The 23,839-nt window shown below is 36.3% G+C and overlaps 1 protein-coding gene across 5 annotated transcripts in view; it reads left to right on the forward strand.

The window, feature by feature from the left end:
- UBR1 (ubiquitin protein ligase E3 component n-recognin 1) overlaps positions 1 to 23,839 on the forward strand; it is a 151,083-nt gene that overhangs the window by 104,429 nt on the left and 22,815 nt on the right. For all 5 annotated transcript variants that reach the window (XM_007173589.3, XM_007173590.3, XM_007173591.3 and 2 more), the window contains 10 exons: positions 1,605 to 1,810; positions 3,198 to 3,291; positions 4,059 to 4,208; positions 7,059 to 7,156; positions 10,420 to 10,513; positions 11,584 to 11,732; positions 16,501 to 16,556; positions 17,597 to 17,693; positions 21,243 to 21,310; positions 22,303 to 22,453. In XM_007173589.3, coding sequence (XP_007173651.2) covers positions 1,605 to 1,810; positions 3,198 to 3,291; positions 4,059 to 4,208; positions 7,059 to 7,156; positions 10,420 to 10,513; positions 11,584 to 11,732; positions 16,501 to 16,556; positions 17,597 to 17,693; positions 21,243 to 21,310; positions 22,303 to 22,453 — 1,163 coding nt within the window. The remainder of the gene's footprint in view (positions 1 to 1,604; positions 1,811 to 3,197; positions 3,292 to 4,058; positions 4,209 to 7,058; positions 7,157 to 10,419; positions 10,514 to 11,583; positions 11,733 to 16,500; positions 16,557 to 17,596; positions 17,694 to 21,242; positions 21,311 to 22,302; positions 22,454 to 23,839) is intronic.

A 23,839-nucleotide genomic window follows, 5' to 3' on the forward strand; every position in this document is an offset into this window, starting at 1 on the left:
ATTTGCATAAATGGTATTATGCATGTATCATTCTTCAGTTTCCCATTTTCATTTAATATTATGTCTTGGAAATCTGTATATGTATGTTCTTACATATAAAACAAGCTCAGGGACTTCCCTGGCGGTCTGGTGGTTAAGACTCCGCACTTCCAATGAGGGGGCCCAGGTTCAATCCCTGGTCAGAGAACTAGATCCTGCATGCTGCAACTAAGAGCCCGGATGCCACAACTAAGACCCAGGGCGGCCAAATAAATAAATAAATAATAATAAAAAAACAAAAACGAAAAAACCAAGCTTAGCATTCCTCATTCTTGGCATTTGGGCAGCAGTTCTTTCTCACGCCTGATGAATTGCAGGGCATTTAGCATCTCTGGCCCTTCATCCACTGAAGTCCAGTAGTGCCCCCTAGTCCTTATGATAACCAAAAAGTTAACTTTACCCACATGTTGCTGAACGCCTCCTAAAAAGTAGTAAGTACCACACCTAGCTGAGACCTACCTTTTAAAAACTGCATACTATTCTGTATTATGTAATTTCACTTATACTGATGATAACCATTTAAGTTATTTCCAGTTTGTTGGATGATATATGATATTGCAGGGAGCTTCTTGCATGGATAGTGAGGCAGTATTACACGGCATGGCCTGTGAAGTCAGATCATCTGGGTTAAATCCTGGCCCGGTTACTTCCTAGATGAATCATTAGATAAGTCTCTTACCATCTCTAGGCCTCAGATTCTTCATCTGAAAAATAGAGATAATAATAGTACCTGCCTTATAGGATTGTTGGAAGGATTAAATGAGGTAACATAACTTAAAGTATTTGAAACAGTGCCTCACATTACAATTAGTGCTTTGTAAGTATTTGCTCTTATTTATTATATTATTGTACACATTGAATACATCTTATAAATTGCTAAATCATTAAGATGTATGTTTTAAGTTTTAATAGCTACCAAAGTAGAACAGAAACTTAAATGCCTAATAAGAGGGAATGGATAAAACTGTTATGAGACATATAGTGAGAGTACTGTGCAGCCATTTAAAAATAATGTTTCTGAAGCAAATTTAATGACATGAGAAAACAGCTAAGATATAAGTGAATAAAGCAGGACACAAACCGTATATGTAATGTGATCTTAATTGTGTAAAAAATGTTATAAATAGAAAGCAGACTGGAAGGAAATGTACAAGTCGTTATTTCTAGGTTGTGAGAGTATGATGCTTTTTATTTTCCTCTTTATACTTTTCTAGACTTTCCAAAATTTCTTAATAAGTATGTATTACTTTTATAATCAGAAAAAACAGATTCACAGCTTCTTGGTACAGTAAGTTAACTATAATTATAATATGCATTCTACTTTGTGATCTGCTTTTTTTCTTTTTGCACTTAGCAACACAGAATGTATTTTCTAGTAAGCAAATTAACTGATAAAAGTCAGAAAAATCAAGGGGGAAGATTTTAAGCTAATATTGCTAAATATAATTTTTATTTTATTTTTTTTATTCTTAAAGTTCTTGCCCTAAAGTTACTTAAAATCTACCAAAATATAAAGACAAGTGACCAAAACATGTGTCCTCATTTCTGGTCGTTTCTCTTGGTAGCACCCCAGCAGTCAGTGACTACTCTAAAATTGCTTTGGGTCCTAAACGGGGTCCGTCTGTTACTGAAAAGGAGGTGCTGACATGCATCCTCTGCCAAGAAGAACAAGAGGTGAAACTAGAAAATAATGCCATGGTATTATCGGCCTGTGTCCAGAAATCCACCGCCTTAACCCAGCACAGGGGAAAACCCATAGAACTCTCAGGGGGTATGTATTGTTTAATAAATGTCTTTTTGAGCATTTCTTTTCATACTTGTGTAATTAGAAAAAATACTATCTGAAAGAAGTTTGGGAGTGAGATTGTATTTAGCCTTATTTGGTCAGATCACATTTTACCCATGTGTAAAATGGACGCTAGATTTTTACATGCCATATTGGCTCCTTTGTCTGTTTTTTAAAATTTTGGTTAGCACATGGCCACATTGCTCATTCTGTCTATCTTTCTATCTATCTCCATTTCTTTTTGCTGAACCATTTGAAAGTAGGAATTCATGACATTTTCATCCCTAAATATTTCCACATGCATTTTCTAAAACTAAAGATCATCTATTATATATCTACCATACCAGTATAACATTTAAGAAAATTAATAATTCAGTAATATCATCTAATGTAAAATCCGTATTTGAACTTCCCCAACTGCCCTCAAAATGTCTTTTTTTAGCTAGACTTTTTTTTCCATTTAGGATTCAGACATGTTTCCTGTGTTGCTTATTTTATGTCTGTTTTAATCTAGAATAGTCACTTGCCTTTTACTTTTTTTTTTTCATGATAATTTTTTTGAAGAACGCAGGCCATATTTTCCTGTACAGTGTCTTACGTTGTGGATTTGTCTGGTTGTTGCCGTGTGATTAGGTTCTTGTTAAACATTTTCTTGGCCGGAGTACTTATTAGGTAATATGTTGTAATTCTTATATCACATCAGGAGTTAGCTGCTTTATTTTTTAAATACCCTTGGAATAATAATAATGATAAAAAAGGTTAACATCTAAGAATACTCACCATGTGCCAGGCACTGGTTAAGTGCTTTATGTGTATTTACTCACTTAATCTTCATAACAGCCCTGTGATTTAGGTACCAGTATTGGCTCCATTTACAGATGAAGAAACTGAGGCACAGAGAAATTAAGTAACTTGCCAGAAGCCACAAATTATAAATGGTGAAATCAGATTTTGAACCCCATAGTCTGTGCTCTTAGCCAGTAGATTATATTGCCCCTAAATATCCCTTAAAGTTACCCAGTCAAATCACTTTTAAAATACAAAAGTAAACTGTGCTTGAATCATAGAAAATCACTTCAACAACCAAGATAATACAACTTAAAACCTAATGTTAAAATAAAATGTACATCAAGAATAGAAGTTTTCATTAATCCATACTAATCACACCTGGAAGTCTAGCTTTATATTTTCCTCTTTTTACTTACTCTTAAGAATATATATACTACTGCCATGATATTGTGACACTTTTATTGGACATTCCTAAGAAAGTTTATGATTAGAATTTTAGACCTGATAACCTCCTTTTCTGTTTGTTTTCTTTTTATGATTGTGGGGCAGATGAATACATACCTCATATTTTTGTCTTTATCAGAAACCGTGGACCCACTTTTCATGGATTCAGACTTGGCATATGGAACTTACACAGGAAGCTGTGGTCATGTAATGCATGCAGTGTGCTGGCAGAAGTAAGTTGTCCTTCTGACATGTTCTTGAAAGAAGCTAGGAGTATTGAAGTTCTCTAAAGGCCACAAAAAGGCATGTTTTCTCGTGTCTTCTTTTTTTCTTATTTGAATAACTGAAGCAGTTTTAATTACTGATTTTGTTTGCATGATACTCATTATAGTATCACCCTTAGAAATTGGTGTGTAAAGTTATCAACTTAAAATTTTCACTGTAGTTGCTTTGCACAAACTAATTAGTCTCTTTTGATCAGTATTTGTATAAAAGAAGTAATAATCTTTATAAAATCTCATTCCCCTCAAAACATAGAGGGAAAAGTACCTTTGAGATAGAATAGGGGACATGAAGTTCTAGTTGTATATCTGGAAGAGATAAAAGTTCAGAAATATAATTCCTGGGAAATATTTTGTATAGGGTTTACCTTTTTGGCATCAGATTAAAATACATAATTTTCCTGTAATAGCCCTTACTACTTCAGTTGGTCATTGGAAATGGAGGGAGATAGTATCTGTATTGTATCTCCATGCTGTTGAGGCAGGAGACAAGTTATAATTCAGTAAAACTATTTTAAATTTGTTTCTTCCCTGATGTGTCCTCCAGTTTGCCCCCAAAAGAATGGGCATCCTATTTCTTCTGTAATTATAATTTGTGTATTTTTGCATATAGATTCTAAAGATGTTTATTGAGGCAAAAATTCCAGATTTTTTTCACTTGGATTAGAGCAAAGATACATGTGTAGTTTTGAATGGACCTATGTCTTGGAATTTTGCAGGTATTTTGAAGCTGTACAGCTGAGCTCTCAGCAACGCATTCATGTTGACCTTTTTGACTTAGAGAGTGGAGAATATCTTTGCCCTCTTTGCAAGTCTCTGTGCAATACTGTGATCCCCATTATTCCTTTGCAACCTCAAAGGATAAGCAGGTATATTTTAATTTATGTTTTGGTTAATTATTTTTTTTAAGTTGTCTTTAATCCTTTCGTTGTGACTGTTTTAATTAGATTACTAGTTTCTTTTTTGCTATTTAATTAATACTTTTTCATTTTATAACTTGTGTTCAACTTTAAAAATATGATAAAAGCCCCAATTTTTGGTTTCTAAAGAAACTGGAATATTCATTTACTCAAGTCTGCATGTTTTGCATCTGTCTTCCAACAGCCATTAAAGCAATAGAACTTTGATCTCCATCTTAGCACTCACAGAAGGAAGAAAGTTGCAAAGATCCATTCCTTTCTTATAGTCCTTTGCCAGCACTAGAGTTGCTATTAGGAGTCTGGTTGCTCTGCAGGTCTTTGTATTATTATTTTTATTCTATTTTTCTGAAGATCCAAATGCTGTAGTTGTAGAGACATGGACAAAAGGTTAACTATAAAGGTAAATAAAAACGATAGATTCATCTATGGATAGTTTTTTAGTGTTTAGAATAAATTTTTAAACTTTTATATTCTGACCCTCTGTGAATAGAATTTTATAGCAAATTTATTAGATTTTTTATGACAACTAGAACATGTAATTGTATATTTCTATATTCTCACTATTCTACATGATGATAACAGTACTATTTATTATTATTATTATTTCAGTTTTTTTTAACTCAGTGACTTTGTAGTGATAGACCTAAGTTTTTCTAAAGGAAATGATTTTATTGATAAAACACTTTTAACATGTTTTCACAACATAAGAGTTCAAAGGTGATAGGTTTGGCAATCAGCATCAGTAAGTAGTTGCTCTGTCTCTACTATTCCATGTCATTAGAAAACGTAATTTTGAATTGTTTTCTATTTAGTGTATTGGGACATAGAATGTCATCTTTTAGGAAGAAGGTGACATCACAAAGATTTATCTTTTATTTATTTATTTATTTATTTTAATTTTATTTATTTTTTGGCTGTGTTGGGTCTTCGTTGCTGCACATGGGCTTTCTCTAGTTGTGGTGAACGGGGGCTACTTACTCTTCGTTGTGGTGCATGGGCTTCTCTTTGTGGTGGCTTCTCTTGTTGCCAGGCACGGGCTCTAGGCGTGCGGGCTTCAGTAGTTGCAATGCGTGGGCTCAGTAGTTGTGGCTCACGGGCTCTAGAGTGCAGGCTCAGTAGTTGTGGCTCACAGGCTCAGTTGCTCTGTGGCATGTGGGATCTTCCCGGACCAGGGCTCAGACCATGTCCCTTGCATTGGCAGGTGGATTCTTAACCACTGTGCCATCAGGGAAGCCCTCCTTGATATCTTTAAGAATAGGATGCTTCAGGGCAGTCCTTTCTAAAGTTAGACTGATCCTTACAACTAGGTCTCTTCAAACCCTGTGACACTTTTAGTCTGTAGTAACAATTTTGTTACTTAGGATATGAAATACATAATTATACATAATATTTTTATTAGGCATTTGAACTTACCTGTATAGTTGGAATATATTTGCCTCTTTTTTTGTTAGAAAATCAACATGAGTATAACCTAAGATACTAAAGTTAAGAGCATATAAAAAACTTTATCAAATCTAATAATAAGCTAGCTTTTTTTTTTTTATAAGCTAGCATTTTTAAAGAAAATTGGTCATAACAAATCAGAGTACACTTTCATTTCTGAGAACTGAAAAAATTCTTAGATCAAATTTGTGCCCAGAGATGTGAATTTTGGCACAGTTCATTGTATATTTTAACTTCACTTAAAGCTGCCCTTTCAGTAAGCAAATCTCTACTTTATAGTCCTTTTTAATAGCACTGTTTCTGGTCCCCCTTGGTTGTTAATAACAGTTTGGGTCAAGCCCCTGCCCTTACAGAATTTATATTACAGAGAGGAGAGACCAACGGTAAACAGAAAAATACAGAGTATTGAGTAGTGAGAAATACAGAGAAAAACTAAATTGGCAGCATAAAGGGCTAGAGACAGACCAGTGCATGAGGTTCTCTACAGATTGACTCGGCAGGGAGCTCCTCTCCAAGACGGTGACATTTGGATAGAGACCTGAATGAAGTGAAGGACAAGCAGTGCTACTCTCTGAGAGAAGAGAATTCTAAGCACAGGCAATATCAAGAGCAAAGACCCTGAAGTAGGAACAAATCAGCATGTTGAAGGTGAAGCAAGAAGGCAGCAAGTTCAAGGCACAGGAAGAAGGCAGTATGCTTGGAGTGGAGCAAGCAAGGAACCAGATCCTAAAAGGGCTTATGAGCTAAGATTTGAAGTTAGAACTGTATTTTATGTGTGATGGAAAATGATTGGAATGTTTTGGATAAGGAAGTGATACAATCTGATTTACATTTTTAGAAGATCTTGCTGGCAGTTGTGTGATGAATATATAGATAATAAAGAAGCACCGCTGTGGATGCAGGAAGAACAGTCTATTGAAGTAGTCCAGGTGAGGGATAGTGTAACTTGGATTAGGGTAGTAATGATGGAGATAGAAAGAAGTGATCAACTTGGAATACATTTAGAAGATGAAACCTGTAAGACTAGCTGATAGATTAGAATGTGGGGTGTGAAGGAATCAGATATATCAGTGGTGATACCTAGTTTTTGACTTGAGCAGCTAGAATGGTGATTTCATTTACTGACATTTATTACTTCCAGGTGATGGGTGGTATCTTGTTCTTTGTACTTTAAAATTTTTCTTCCCTCCCAAAACTACATTTTTAGACACATGTGTTTCTATGACCTAGGAAGCTAATCTGGAGGAGTTTGACTTTTTCATACAGCCGTTTATCCATGGAAAGACCCTACAAATTCAGCTTTTCAGTTTGACTTTGTGCCAATGGCTTTAATAATTTTTAAATATCATTTTTCAGTGAGAATACAGAAGCTCTTGCTCAACTTTTGACCCTGGCACGATGGATACAGACTGTTCTGGCCAGAATAACAGGTTATAATATGAAACATGCTAAAGGTTTGCTTAAAATTATTTTATATTTAGCTATGTGAGATTTAAGTGTCAGAGTCTTTATTTTTTTGAAAGTACTTATTGCTCTAAAATATGGTTTACACATACAGATTTGTTAAATATTAGGAAATAGAGGTTTTTTTAGGCCAAGGCTAAGTTTGGCTTAAATCACTTTACTCAATTTAATAATTTTTCCTACTATGAGGCAGTATGGACAGTAATTAATCTGGAGTCACAATGCTTGGATTTAAGTCTTAGATCTATCACTTACTGTCTGTGTGATCTTGGACAAGTTACTTAACCTCTCTGTGCCTCAGCTTTCTTATTTGCAAAGTGGGAATGATAATAGTACCTATCTCATTGATTGAAGGATTGAGTTATCCTACATAAAGTAGAACAGTGCATGGTACATAGTAAATACTATATAAGTGTTAACTATTATTAATACTGTTAATATGTTGTAATTAATATTAATAACAACAAACGTTTGGAAATTATTACCCCATTTATATATTCTTCACAATTGAGAGATAAGACTACCTAAAGACTCAGAGAAGTAAACAATGGCAGGCAGATTGGGGAGGAAGTAAAAATCTGAGGAATGTTTAGTACAGGCAGTGAGTTTCCTGGGGTTTTTTGTTCCTCCTTTATTTCCCAGTTTTGACCCCAGGGTAGCCTGAGTCACAGAACTATGCAGTGGACATGAACAGTAAAAAATCCAGGAGAGATGCCATCTTTCTGACCAGAGGACTGGAAAAGAAGCCCCTCAGAGCTGGAGAGTGTAAACGGAATTCTTTTTTTTTTTTTTCTTTTTTTTAACATCTTTATTGGAGTATAATTGCTTTACAATGGTGTGTTAGTTTCTGCTTTATAACAAAGTGAATTAGTTATGCATGTACATATATCCCCATATCTCTTCCCTCTTGCATCTCCCTCCCTCCCACCCTCCCTATCCCACCCCTCTAGGCGGTCACAAAGCACCGAGCTGATCTCCCTGTGCTATGCGGCTGCTTCCCACTAGCTATCTATTTTACATTTGGTAGTGTATATATGTCCATGCCACTTGTTGTGGTTTTTTTTCCTCTCTTTTGGCTCTTTCCCAAGGCCAGCTCCAGTCATGGAACTGCACTGCCATGGTGGCCACATAAATATCTAAAATCCCAAGAGAAAACCAGTCTTACTGGCCAAAAGATCTGGGAGAAATGGGACCACTATATTCCAAAAACTGCAGGGTGAATCCTCATTATTTTTTGCTTTGCCTCACAGCTTCACCGCAAGGTTAGCCCCAGTCAGCACAGGGGACTAAAACTGAGAGAAATTGGTCATTTTGACCAGGGGAACTGGGAAAAAGGGCCTCTTGGAGCTAGAGAGTATAGGGGGGAATCCCAGAGAGGAGAGAGCTGTAGAAGGGAATCTCCTACTTTTGAGACAAACACAAGTCCTGAGCTCAGCTCCAAGCTGCACGTGTGTGGAACAGGCCCAAAGAAACATAGCAACAGCTTTGAGACTGAAGCTGCATTAAACCACCACTCAAGTCCCAGACTAAGCCCTGAGTAGTACATATACTGGCAGACCCAAACAGCATAGCAAAGGCTCTGAAAACTAACATTGGAACCACCACTCACAGGGAGTGAGACAGAACTTGTTGAACCTAATTTGGGTTGGGTTGATTGCCTACTAGAACAACAACAAAAAAGGTACATTTTCCCAGAGAATGTTAATGCGGACCAGTAATGTTCAAATATATTCACAATGTAATATTCAAAGTATCCAAGACACAATCCAGAATTACTGAAGGTACAGAGAACCAGGAGAATCTGACCAACTCTCAAGGAAAAAAACAGTCAACCAACTGCCAATCCTGAGATGTTTTAGTGTTGAACTTTTCAGACAAAAAGTATAAAACAGCTTTATAATCATGAAACATGAAGTAAAGGTGAACACTCATGAAGTGAATGGAAAGATAGGAGTTCTCAGCAGGAAAAAATAGAAACTATAAAAAAACCAAATGGAGATAACAGAATTGAAAAAATACTATATGAATTAAAAAATTAACTGAATGGGGGCTTCCCTGGTGGCGCAGTGGTTAAGAATCCGCCTGCCAATGCAGGGGACACGGGTTTGAGCCCTGGTCTGGGAAGATCCCACATGCTGCAGAGCAACTAAGCCCGTGCACCACAACTACTGAGCCTGCGCACCCAGAGCCTGTGCTCCGCAACAAGAGAAGCCACCTCAATGAGAAGCCCCCACACCAGAACGAAGAGTAGCTCCTGCTCGCAGCAACTAGAGAAAGCCCGCGCACAGCAACGGAAGACCCAACGCAGCCAAAAAATTAATTAATTAATTAAATCTATTAGAAAAAAGAATAAAATTTTAACTGAATGGGCTCAGTAGTAGAATGGAGATGGTGAGATAAGAGTCAGTGAATTTGAAATTAGATGAGGGGAAATTATACAATGAAGACTGGACAGAAAAGTGATGCAGAAAAGCGATGCAGTATCCTTAGGGACATATGGAACCTTTTTTTGTTCCCTTTAACCCAACGTTTGTGTCATTGAAGTCCTGAAAAGAAAAAGGATGGTACAGAAAAAATATTGAAGAAATAATAGCTGGAAACTTTCCAAACTTGGAGAAAGACTTAAATTTATAGGTTTAAGAAGCTCGGTGAACCTCAAACTTAAAAGCATACCTAGATAGGTCATACCCAAACTGCTGAAAACCAAAGATGAAGAAAAGAATCTCAAGAGCCACCAGAAAAAATCAAGTCATTTCACGTACGGGAATAACAATTCTAATTTGATAAGGAAATGGAGCCACAAAGAGGTTTAGTATTAACCCAAGGTCTTAGTCACTGGCAGAGCTAGGATTCATACCCAGGCAGCTTGGCTCCAGATCCTTGTTCTTATTCACTAACGCATGCTGCCTTACTAGTAGAGTACTGTGCATTCGTTAAAAATAGAAATATAGAGGGTCAGTTACCGATGTGGAAGACATTTATGATCTATTAGTGAAAAACCAAGATACAAAACAGTACTAGAGATGTTGTCCTTTTTAAAAAAAATCTACACATGTAACATTTATATGGAGAACAGAAGAATATCACCCTAATGCCATCTGGTTATCTAGGTGGAGAAATTGTGAATGATTATTGCTTATTAACATTTTCTAAGTTTTCTAAAATGATCATATATAATTTACAAAAGCTAGAAAAGTGTGTGTCAGGCTAAACTCCTGTGATTTTTTCTTTCTTTTTCCTTTTAATTTGTAAGGAGAAAAGCCAAGAATTCCAGTCTTGTTTGATCAAGGAATGGGTGATTCCACTTTTGAGTTCCATTCTATTCTGAGTTTTGGAGTTCAGTCTTCGTAAGTATCTAAACAAGAGAAGTTTGTAAGTGGTTGTGAAAATAAGAGTGAAGAACAGTTCTTCTTTCCTTCCTTCTTGCTTTATTTGTAAAATTGTTTTCTTTATCCCATTTTTATCTTGTTGCTTTCTCCCTAGAGTTTTATTTGTACTAATGAAATTAAGTGGTTTAGGATATTAGAGTAATATGTATTTAATATGTATTAGGGTGAACCATGCCTATAATTAACTGTTTTTGACCAAGAAAAATACTATTTTTATATAGTCCAACCTACAAGAAGAACAGAATTTAAGAGACTTAAGTTAAAATCACATCTGACTTGCTCTGTGACTTCTGAAAAGTCTCAGGTCACTCCAACCCTACCACAATTCATTTTCTTTTTAGTAAGATTGAGACAATGGTCTCCTAACTTACCTCATAAGGTTAATGGAAAGATATTTATGTGAAGGCACTTTGAAAAATATAATATATCCAAATCAGATATTACTATTTAATGAATATTATCTGAGGTACATTTTTCTAGTTGTGATCCTTGTTTACATGATGTATCCCATTGCTACTGAAAATATTTGTTACTTGCAACAAATAGAAGTTCAGGAAACCAGAAATAATCATTGCTAGTACATGTATTATTATATACACACACAGACACACAGACATACACACACCCCTATCAGCACAGAAGGACTTCTTGGTCCCTTATCCATACACTAAAACTTATGTCAGATCTGTTTCCTCTGAGTTTTAATCCTCTCTCCAATCTGTTCCTTAATTTGGACCTGGACCCTTTCTGCTGTGAACATTTACTGCATCTTTTATAAGAAGTTATCTGGGTCATTACCATTTTGTCAGAGACATTTTTCTACCTGTAGGAGTTACAGTTCTGCTTTTCCCATTTTTTCTTAAGGAATAAATCTTCTTCAGCAGCTCTTATCTCTAATTTGACAAAGGGTAGTTTACTTTGTCAAAAGGAGTTAAATTCTTGCTTCGGTACTTAATTGGACTTCTCAGTAGGTAGCCCCTTTTACTAGACCATTATATCAATATAAATTTTTCTTGTTTTATTTTTAGGATAAAATATTCTAATAGCATCAAGGAAATGGTCCTTCTCTTTGCCACAACAATTTATAGAATTGGATTGAAAGTGCCTCCTGATGAAACGGATCCTCGAATCCCCATGATGACTTGGAGCACATGTGCTTTCACTATCCAGGCAATTGGTAAAGCCTATAAGAGAACTAGTTTGGAGCTTTATAGAAACAGAATTAACATTGATTGACCAAAAATTATTCCTTTTTTTCCCTGATGGCCTGGAATACTTTGACTTGTTTAAGGACTTTTGGTGTATCAGTAGACTAGGTGACATGATGCCATTTAGCCTTAGAATATTTTGTATTAATCTCTTTTAACTACAAAAATGGGCATATAAACTAAAAATACTTGAAAGGGACAGCATGAAGCAAGCTATATTCTAAAGGTGGCAGAGTTACAACACTGGAAGATCAGAGGAAAAGCAAAGGAAGAAGAATCAACCCAGAAATGTCCAGTATTTTTATTCCTTTTACACTTTGAGATAAAAAGAAAGGTAAACCAAAGTCATCTAAAAACTTACCAGGAAAGAGAAAGGAAGACTGAGGTGGTCAGGAGAGACAGATTAGCAGCAAGAAACCTACCAAGTCTGAAAGGAAGCCTACTGTCAAGTTCTCTGCCATGTTGAAAGCTTCTTAGAGAAAAGTGTAGCTATCAAATCAACATGTTGTGCACCAGCGGTCCCCAACCTTTTTGGCACCAGGGACCAGTTTCATGGAAGACAGTTCTTCTGCGGACCGGTGGCCAGGGGGTGGGGGAGTGGTTCAGGCGGTAATGCAGGTGATGGGGAGCGGGAGATGAAGCTTCTCTCACTCGCTGCTCACCTCCTGCTGTGCGGCCCGGTTCCTACCAGGCCACTGACCGATATCGGTCCGCAACCTGGGGGTTGGGGACCCCTGTTGTACACCTTAAACTTACACAGTGTTATATATCTCATTAAAGCCGGGGGTAGTGAAGCAGTGAAGAACTGCTTAGATTTTTAAATTAGTATATTTGCTCATGACAGACACAAGATAGAGTACTACATGAAAAAGAGTTAAGAACTGTAATTCTTTCATGTCATCTTTATCCAAGCCAGTTTCAGACTCATTTTCCAGTTTTTCTGGTAGTTGTTTTTAATGGTTCTACCACATTTTCTTCATTTAAATATAGTTTTGTAATAAGACACTATTTCATGATTTGAAGTAAGTAGCATGAAGCCGCTTCTTTTTTTAAAAATAAATTTATTTATTTATATTTTATTTTTGGCTGCGTTTGGTCTTCGTTGCTGCACACAGGCTTTCTCTAGTTGCAGCAAGCGGGTGCTACTCTTCGTTGCAGTGCACGGGCTTCTCATTGCAGTGGCTTCTCTTGTTGTGGAGCACGGGCTCTAGGTGCGTGGGCTTCAGTAGTTGTGGCTCGTGGGCTCTAGAGCGCAGGCTCAGTAGTTGTGGCACACGGGCTTAGATGCTCTGCAGCATGTAGGATCTACCAGGGCTCGAACCCATGTCCCCTGCATTGGCAGGCAGATTCTTTTTTTTTTTTTTTAAAAGGATTTTCTTTTTTATTTATTTATTTATTTATTTATTTATCTATTTTTGGCTGTGTTGGGTCTTCGGTTCGTGCGAGGGCTTTCTCCAGTTGCGGCAAGCGGGGGCCACTCTTCATCGCGGTGCGGGGACCGCTCTTCATCGCGGTGCGCGGGCCTTTCTCTATCGCGGCCCCTCCCATCGCGGGGCACAGGCTCCAGACGCGCAGGCTCAGCAATTGTGGCTCACGGGCCCAGCTGCTCCGTGGCATGTGGGATCTTCCCAGACCAGGGCTCGAACCCGTGTCCCCTGCATTAGCAGGCAGATTCTCAACCACTGCGCCACCAGGGAAGCCCAAAGCCACTTCTTTCACAGAGCCTTCCTGGATATCAGCATCAGTCTATGTGAACAGATTTTAGAAGTTATTTCCAAACCTGTCAGACTTAAATTGTGGGTAAAAAATAAATACACAGGTTTATATTTACTATGATTAAATAAAATGAGAAAAGGAAAAGATGAGGTTTAAATAGAATCTGAACAGTATGATATGAAATGTAAAACATTCTTTTGGAGTCATGATCTACTAAATACCTTAAGATTTCCAATGACGGTATTTTTACACTTTACTATTTTGGGAGCATAAGCATTAGGAATTGGAAATTTATATTTAGGCATTGAACATTTTAAAAAGTGACAGTTTTGTTATAGAGTAGATGAGAAATTCATTGGAGAGTAGGACCGAATCTTCATATGTGTTTCTGTAACATAGTAATTCGAATCTATTTGATTAATAGAGTGTTATATAGTTTTCACTCTAGGGCTTTTTCCATTCAGTAGGTATAATGCTGTACTTTATTCCTAGTACATAAACAGCTAACTTATCTCACTCCCTGTGGGTGTGGAGAGACATATACAGGATGTGTTGGCACAGTTATGAAAAATAGTTGAGGAATCAAAACAGAGGGTCTGACAAAGAGAATGGAAGAAGAGGACAAATATTGTCAATCGATCACTTTGTCTGTGAATAACATATCTTATGCTGTATAACAAGAGGGAGCCCTTCTGAGATAAAGGCACTAATCTCTGAAGAATTTAGTACTCAGATTATTTAACAAAACTTCTTCCCGAGCAATACCCAAGAAATAACAAAGTTTTGTTTAATGACTAATTCCAAAGTCCATAAAATGTCAGTTCAGGAATTGTTTCAAAACCAATAGGGTGGGGCTTCCCTGGTGGCGCAGTGGTTGAGAATCTGCCTGCCAATGCAGGGGACACGGGTTCGAGCCCTGGTCTGGGAAGATCCCACATGCCGCGGAGCAACTGGGCCCGTGAGCCACAATTACTGAGCCTGCGCGTCTGGAGCCTGTGCTCCGCAACAAGAGAGGCCGCGATAGTGAGAGGCCCGTGCACCGCGATGAAGAGTGGCCTCCGCTTGCCACAACTAGAAGAAAGCCCTCGCACAGAAATGAAGACCCAACACAGCCATAAATAAATTAATTAATTAAAAAAAAACACAATAGGGTGGTTACATGATCCACACATCCTCCAAATTTTAAAAATGTGTATATAAATCATGTGATATTCATTTTAATATAAAATTTACAAATATAAAATCAGTACTGAACTGAAAAGATATATTAATAGGTTTTAGACTTGCTCAAGTGACTTTTGTAACACAATATATAATACTCAGTTAAACATCTGGTATCTAATGGTAAAAAAAACTACCAGCAAATTGAGGTTACATTTAGAATTAAACATGGTGATACTTGATTTAGTTCATACTGACCTTTTTAACTATCGCATTTTGTGTTTCATGGTGTCTAGATCAGCCAAAATTTTGTCCATTTTTAGCCAGTTCTGTTTTTCTATTTTTTCTGCTTTCTTCAAAGCTAGAATAAGAAAAAATACATGATAAAAAAAATGCAAAAAGAAAATAGGAAATAAGCCTTCCACTCTCACAGATGTGTTTGCTGCCAAGGATCAGTGAAAATAAGAGTAATTTTGGGCTTCCCTGGTGGCGCAGTGGTTGAGAATCTGCCTGCCAATGCAGGGGACACGGGTTCGAGCCCTGGTCTGGGAAGAGCCCACATGCCGTGGAGCAACTAGGCCTGTGAGCCACAACTACTGAGCCTGCGCGTCTGGAGCCTGTGCTCCGCAACAAGAGAGGCCGCGATAGTGAGAGGCCCATGCACCGCGATGAAGAGTGGCTCCCGCTTGCCGCAACTAGAGAAAGCCCTCGCACAGAAACGAAGACCCAGCACAGCCAAAAATAAATAAGTAAATAAATTAAAAAAAAAAAAAAAAAGAAAATAAGAGTAATTTAGTAATAAATACCCTAGCCAACAAGGCAAAATATATTTCTGAACCCATGCTTTTTTGGTATTTTCAGTTTCATCTTTTTATCCTATAAATCTAATTGTTTTTTAATAGTACCGAAAGAGCAATAAGGTTACTTACATCTGTCTTATGTATTATTTTTTAACAAAATAGGTGTTACTATATTAAAAAAATTACTTATTTAAAAATTTTTTGCAGAGAAAGACAAATACTGTTTTTATTTATATGTGCTATCTAAAATATAAAACAAATGAACAAATGTAGCAAACAGACTCACAGATACAAAAGACAAACTAGTGGTTACCAGAGGGGAGAGGGGTAGGGGTAGGGGCAAAATAGATGAAGGAGATTAAGAGGTACAAACTACTAGGTACAAAATAAATGTTACAAGGAAGTAATACAAAGCACAGGAATATAGTCAGTATTTTATAATAACTTTGTATGGAGTATAATCTGTAAAAATATCAAATTACTATACACCTGAACTTAATATAATATTGTAAGTCAACTATACTTCAATTAAAGAAAAAAAATTTGCATAGAAATTTTTTTTTTTAAAGGAGGATAAATGAACCAGAATGCTTTGTTTTTCCCAGGTATTCTTTATTGATTGCTGCAGGGACTTTATTATTTGTAGTAGCAATTTGTGAATGATCTACATTTGCCTCTGTAGTATTCTCGCACTCAAAAGTTTGGAAATTTGGGGGGCTTCCCTGGTGGTCCAGTGGTTAAGACTCCGTGCTCCCAATGCAGGGGGCCCGGGTTTGACCCAGTGCCGCATGCCACAACTAAAAGAGCCCACATGCAGCAACAAAGATCCCACGTGCCGCAACTAAGACTCGGCGCAGCTAAATAAATAAATAAATAAATATTTTTTAAAATTTGGGGGCGGGATTTTGGCATAGACTTAAACATGAAATTTTGAAGGGGAAAAGTGCAAAGCATCTGGTCAAAAATAGGATTAGTTAAAGAACATCTGACAGACAGAAACTAAGTATACAATTGTAGCAGTATTCAGAATTTATCATTTTTGTTTTTCTTACTCTTTGAGAAAACCTCTTGGGAGATGAAGGAAAACCTTTGTTTGGAGCACTTCAAAATAGACAGGTATGTGTATTCCAACAGGGTACGTGTAACTCATGGTATGCTTTTTTAGGGAGTCCACGGTAAATTTATCATTTAAAAAAATCTTTATTCACTCCTTTTTCTGTAAAAGTTAGCAGAATTCTGTTAAAAAAAAAACTACTTCAGTCTCATAGGAGACTGAAGGGCCAACATTGTACACTTCGGAGAGTTTTCTCAATCTTGGTGGTTAAATGTAATTCACAGAAAGATTTCTGATGATACTTGGTTACTTTTTATCCCCTTCTCTGTTTATTTCCAAATCAGAACCCTAGTGTCTCCTATATTTTTCCTTCTCACTAATTTTGCACCATCATGTAATATTAAGTATTAATGCTGGCTTAGCTCTAGATAAATCATCATACTGAATTCAAGAATAAAACTAAACCATGACTCCTTGATGGGCAGATCCTGACTGTGTATAGCTATACTCCTGCCTCAGGCCCAATCCTCATAACATTGGGGACCCTGAAAAACAGTACTTAAGAAATGTGCTCAGTAGCCCTGTGAAGACAAACTGGGCAGCAGGATTCCCTAGACCACCTACCTCCTAGCCATTTCTCTCTTATTATCTGATAGCTGACACAGGGGACTTGGAGTCCACGATGTGCTTCCCTATAGTTCCCATCCTTCCATCTGGGAAGCAGAAGATCTGTTCCCTGAATTCAGTGATTTTCTGCCATCATTTTAGAATTTCTATAAATATGTTTATTTGCACAGGCCTCAATAGAATAATTTAGGCCAGACATTTAAGAGAATGACTCTGGGGAAAATGAGTACTTAAATGAGAATTGAGATGATTATATCTTTAATACCTCTTTGTCATGGGAAAATCTATTTAAAAAATTCGGTGAAGTCATAAAACTTTTTAGAAATATTAAAAATATTGTAACTAAACTTGCAAGAATGTAAAGTATATAGTAAGTCTGCACTAATTCTTGCAGACTGGGATTGGTTTTTACAGTGAATGACTTAGGTCTTTTATCTTCCCTTATCTTTTTATCTTCCCCTCTCTTACAATCTAGCATAATGGTCTGAAAGCATTAATGCAGTTTGCCATTGCACAAAGGATTACCTGTTCTCAGGTCCTGATACAGAAACATCTGATTCGTCTTCTATCAGGTAGAGTCTTCTCTGAATTATTATTATTATGTTATTTATGTGTCTTTTCCCATTGCATTTCTGGCAGTGTATTTTATTAGGAAACAACACACTGCACTAATTTTGGATACTCATTACCACAGCCTTACAAAAGAAAAAACAAAAAGAAAACAAAACACATGGCTGCCCCATAATACCTGCAATCTTATTTTTAAAACCAAGTGTTTTCAAATGTTGTCAACGTGTATCAGTTATACCCACCTAGGGGCTTTTTTGAACCAACATCCACAATCACTAACATCCTTGTATCTCAGTCTGGTTAGACAAGGGAGCAGTGATGTGGCTAGATCATTTAAAAATATGTTTAGTTTTGCTGGTGTGTATCAAAGTCATATAAAAATAATAGAAGTGCTAAGTGTGGTAATCCATGCATGCCCTTTTCTTTGAGAGACAGACTATAACAGCTGAGTTGGGTTTTTTTTTTAGATTCTAACAAGCTAGAAATTAAGCCCATATGGTACTCAGTATAAAAATAAAAAGAGGGATTAGAGGTTATACAGTAGTAGAATGATTTGGCTTTCATTTTGGTTGTCTGCGTTTCCATTTAGGTATTTGTACTACAGGAGCTCCTTTGTGTCTAAATAGGTCAGACTTAAAAAAGACTGTTTTTATAAGTCTTTTTATTCATAAGTTCAATATGTCACAGGTAAAGAGGTTTAAGCTTGCACTTCCTAGGTATGTTTCTACCAAATAGGAGAGTCATTCAGTCTTTTTAAGCTTTAAAGCCAGGCATAGTTTTTTTCTAGCTTATCTAACAGGCTTTTTTTTCCCAAAATTGACCAGTTACTTTACCTTGAAAGTCTGTTGAAACAGGTCACTTTCCTCCTTGTTGATTCCCACAAGCTTCTTACGGAGCTCTTCCTGGGCAGCTTTCTGTCACTCTAATGACATGGGGGTTCCATGGCTCCATCCAAATCTGCCACCTAAATTTCATTAGAACTTTTACCATGCCAAGTTTTATATCTTCAAGTTAATTTCCAGCTATCTCCTGAATTAATCTCATGCTAATAGGAATCTAATATTAATGCTGTTCCCTAGCTACATACTTAAATTTTTTCTGTTTTTTCATTTACTTTTTCTCTTATTGGTCAGTTGCACAGGCCCAGAATTTTGCACGTTACACGTGCGTCTTGTTCTTAGGACCTCTTCCTATTGTTAACAGTTTATCCTATTTGCACAGTAATATTTTGGTTTTGTTTTTTAATTTTTTGGTATCTCTTTTCATTTCAGTTATAATTTGGATACCTTGTTTTACCAGCACTTCCAAATAGTCTCCCTGCTTTTATATTCATCACACGTTATGGGATTTATAATGTTTAAAACACCTCAAAATAAGCACCAAACAAGGAGACTATTTAACATCATCACAGATAGCAGAAACTGAAATAATAGTGCATAATCTCTAATTGGCAGTAACTAATAGAATTGATGTGCTTTTGCTCTGTAATGTAGCTTTGTGCCTTTATGTAAAAGTTTGGTATGTGAAAATTTATTAGCAGGAACATCTTTATTTGCAAGGTGTTAGGGCTATAAACTCTGTATAGAGGTATAAGATATGGTCCCTGCCATTTGTAAGGCTTATGACTGAATTAAAGAAGCAGAACCTCTGTGAAAACTCACATTATAATGTAGCCAAATGCCAGATGTATGATAAGAATACATGCTTCAAGAATTGAGACAGGAAGGGATCACTATGGGGCTCTGCTGTTTTTTTCCTCTAACAGGGTCCATAAAGATAAGTTGAGAGGAACAGAGACAGCATTCTAAGCCCAAGGCACAATTTAAACAGAGATTGAGGAGGTAGGAAAGCATGTGATACGTTCAAGTTAGGCAAGTTTGATAGGAGTAGTGGCACCTATAGACAGAGAAGCATGAAGTTGTTTTGATAAAAATAGAGGATCTTAAATGCCCCAATGAGAAGTTTGAACTTTATTCTTCGGGTTATTGGGAATTTTTGAAACATTTTGAGCAATAATATTCTAAAGTTAATTTGATATTGTATAGGTTGGATTGGAAAAAGGAAAAATTAAAGGTAACATGCATCTGCATGTAGTAGCATAAATTAGGGAGGGAACTGTGATGGGTGGAGGCAAGATTTTGAATTAAAATGAGTAACTAGATTATTGAGAGAAATAGGGAAGTCCAGGAAGTCCACAGTAGAGAGCTGTTTTGTGTGAAAGGTGATGAATATTGTTGTAACATGTTGATTCTGCAGTAGCAACAGGAAATACAATGCTCACTGCCGTGTATGTGCCAGGCATTGTACAAGGATCTTTTTATATAATCATGTCTTCGAACTGCCATTCTTCAAGGAAATTATCATTTTCCTGATTTACAGATGAAGAAACTGAGGCACAGAGAAGTTATGTGACTTGACCGAGATCATAAAAAGAGGCAGAACTAATATTTGAATACAAGCCTGACCATAAAACCTATGCTCTTCCTGCTATATCACATAAGTTTTGCTGAGATATTTAATTTAGCATAAATAGAAGATTTATTTATTTATTTATAGCTATTTAGCTATTAACATAGCTAGTTAATGGCAGAGCCCTGTTATCACTTTGTTTTTTAAAGCCAATATTAATAACGTTTATCGATTACTGTATGCCAAGCTCAGGATAAGTACTTTTAATGCACATGTTAACGAACCTCTCAACAATCTCGTATACACTGTAGACTTAGAGAAGTCAAGTACCTTGCTTATGACAAATAGTCGCAGGAAGTACTGCATCCCATTTCTGTCTGACTCCAAAGCCCATGCTCTTAACTTTTATGGTTTTGTTTAGAATCTTGGATTTGGGGTTAAGAAATACACCTTGTCTGAATTTTAAACAAATAATAGCTTTATTGAAATAAAATTAATTCCCTCATTTTTATATATACAAAACCCTTACTGTTGTTTTGAATTCTTGATTTCACTTCCTTGTCACTCTTTCCCTGACTTCCAAATTTAGAGACTGATCAAATCAGAAAGACAAAGTTTTTGAGCTGTCTGCATTTCCTTCCATTCATCAGTCCATACAAACCATTATCTAATTTTAATTCAGGAGGATCATCTCCATACTCCTTTCATTTACAGTGCTTTCCATGCTCTCCCTGCTCTGAACCCCAAATTTGTTCACGTATTTTATGTATCACAGAACATTTAGAAATGTGTAGTTAGGGGGAGGAAAAGTGGTAGGGAACATTTTATAAAAGGAATTCTTTTTCATTCAGCAAATACTTATCGAATAATTTCTTACTTCAGTCATCCTAGTTTATTTACCCTTTGCCCCTGTATCTTATATTTCAACCATTAAATTACATCCAGGGCTTTTTAGAGCCTTTTCTCAGTTTAGTTTATCTTTAATTCCGGTTCCCATATCTTAAAGGTGTGATATACCAGTTTATCAGTTTCTGTATTATAACCGTGTTAAATTTCTGTTTTAGATGTTTATATCTTGCATTATATTTAACTACATTGCTATATGACTGACTGAATTACATTAAGGTTTTTTTGTTTTTTAGTTGTTCTTCCTAACCTAAAATCAGAAGCTACACCTTGCCTTCTATCTGTAGATCTATTTCATGTTTTGGTAAGTGTTCAGTAAATTTTTTTTCTTCAGTCACTCAAGCTTAGAATTTCGTGTTTTTTCCTTATTGAAATTTATGCTCTTTGTTCAAGATTATAAATTATCAGTGTTCAAAGTTTAGTCTCTTTTGTCCATTCCATTTACAAATAGATACAGATTTGACTGAGACCATGAAAATCACTTTAAAAATGAAACCACATTTACCCTTTACTTTGTAATAGGTCTTATTCTAGTTGATTATATTTAGTTAGTGTCTATACAAGCAAACTTTTTCTAATAATGTATTTTCCCCCTTCCTCTTTTTCTCATCTTGTTTACATTCTAAGCGGTGAATGATGGGGTGAGCTGTCTTAAAATCATTAATTATTCGTGATAGGGACCAGGCCATGGGTGCATCCAGGTTTCCCCCAAAACACCTATGGTTGGGTGGCAACTGTTTTGTGAGTTTCTTGCACAGCTTTTCAATCCCCGTGAAGATTCCACTCCTTCAAAGCGAGTTCTCTAGAGAGAGCCATGGTGAAGTTGGGAGCATGGAGTTTGTGGATGCAAGGTTAGCCAGTATCCTCTATCCAGTGGTTGTCACCCTATCTTTTGGAATCTCTTGGGGGAACCTTGAAAAGAGTGCTGGTAAATGGGCCCTACCACCTGAGATTATGATTTGATTGGACTGGGGTGGGGCCTGTGTAAGTGTTATTTTAAGAGCTTCCCAAGTGATTGTAACGTTGAATCTTCTAAAACCGCAGGGTTGAGACCACTACCTAGAACTAGAATAAGTAGACCCAGCAAAGGGTTAAATCTGTTTGGTGATGACATTTGTCCTCTATTTATGGTATATTATATTATAAAATATCTTGTTGAATAATTAGGAAAAATATGGTGGTTATTAAAAAAAACACACAAACAGTGCAGGATCTGGTGTTCTTTACATTTACGTATGAGATTAACTTGTGTTGGTCTTTGTTGTTACCCATGTTGATGTCCATTTTCTCTCATAGGTGGGTACTGTGTTAGCATTCCCATCCTTGTATTGGGATGATGCTGTTGATCTGCAGCCTTCATCAATTAGTTCTTCCTATAACCACCTTTATCTCTTCCATTTGATCACCATGGCACACATGCTTCAGATACTTCTTAGCACAGACACAGGTAAAGTTCCCATCAGTTGTTAACTGTAAATAACATTTGCCCATGATTTATTGGCAAAATTAATTATGCTTGTGGTTAATCATTTTATATATTTCTAAGTTCTGTATTATGTCTCTTATTGAATGACTGTTCATTTGTTTCTTTACGGATGCTGTTTAAATGGAAAGGTTAGAAGAACTGTGACAGGAATAATTAGCTCAACCGCTTGATTCTCTAACTTGCAGCTGCTCTCTAGGTATACAGGGAGACCATTTGGATCTGCTTTTCCCTTTCTTTTTTTTTTTTCCAAATTCCCCAATCTCAAGGTTGAGGATTAGTCTCTCCAGTGTTTGTCCCTACCTAAATACTTTCAGCCTTTTGATAAGCCTGTCTACGAAACATTCTTGATTCCTCCAGCTAGAATGATAGTACTTTGTTCATTTTATAGCATTTATCACATAGTGTCTTATTTTATAGTTATATCTTACTGTTGTTCCACTCCTTTCCCTGCTTCTCCTTTCTCCCTGCTCCTCCATGCCTACTGTTTCTTTAATAGGGAACATTCAAATTTCAAAATCTTCCCTCATAAGCTTCAAGTGTCTAGCAATATTTGTTATACCCAGTAAGAACTCAATAAATATTTTTTGGACGAATGTTCATTTGAGGATACATGAGTAATATAATATCATGGAATTGTGGTATAGTTGTCCTTTTAGACTCTGCTCTTAATAGAAAGCAAAATTGGGTTTTGAGTATCAGTGATCAATAAAGGCTACTGAAAGTTCAAATAATTTAGAGGACAGATAATTAAAGTGACCTTAGAACAGTATCTAGCAAAATTACATATGCATTTACCTTTTGACCCACCAATCCCACTTCTAGGAATCTACCCCAAAGCTCTACTGGCAAAAATATGAAAGGATATAAGCACAGATTATTCACTGTGGCATTATTTGGAATAGCAAAAAACTGGGAGATTGGTTGAATGACCTATGGTATATCCATATAATGGAATGCTGTGCAGCTATAAAACGGAATGAACAAGGTCTATTGAAGAAGTGATCTCCAGGATATATTATTAAGTGAAAAAAGTAGGGTACAGAACACTAGTTTTAGTATATACCTTTGTGTGAGGTATTTTATGTGTATTCATGCGTATACATGCTTACATATATTCATACTTGCTTATTTTTTTAATAAATGAAACAACAGAAGTATAAACCAAAAACTAATTAAAAAGAGTTGCCCCTACGACAAAGTAAAGAGTACAATACTTTGAGCAAAGACTCCTGTGAATGTCTTTTTAATGTAGTTGATTTTAGAACCCTAATTATACTTAACTAAAAAAAAAAATCTAAATGGTGAAAATAATTTTTTGACAATTGAAAACAACAAATGAACCTAACA

Source organism: Balaenoptera acutorostrata, chromosome 3 (genome assembly GCF_949987535.1).
Source record: "Balaenoptera acutorostrata chromosome 3, mBalAcu1.1, whole genome shotgun sequence".
Taxonomy (NCBI): Eukaryota; Metazoa; Chordata; class Mammalia; order Artiodactyla; family Balaenopteridae; genus Balaenoptera; species Balaenoptera acutorostrata.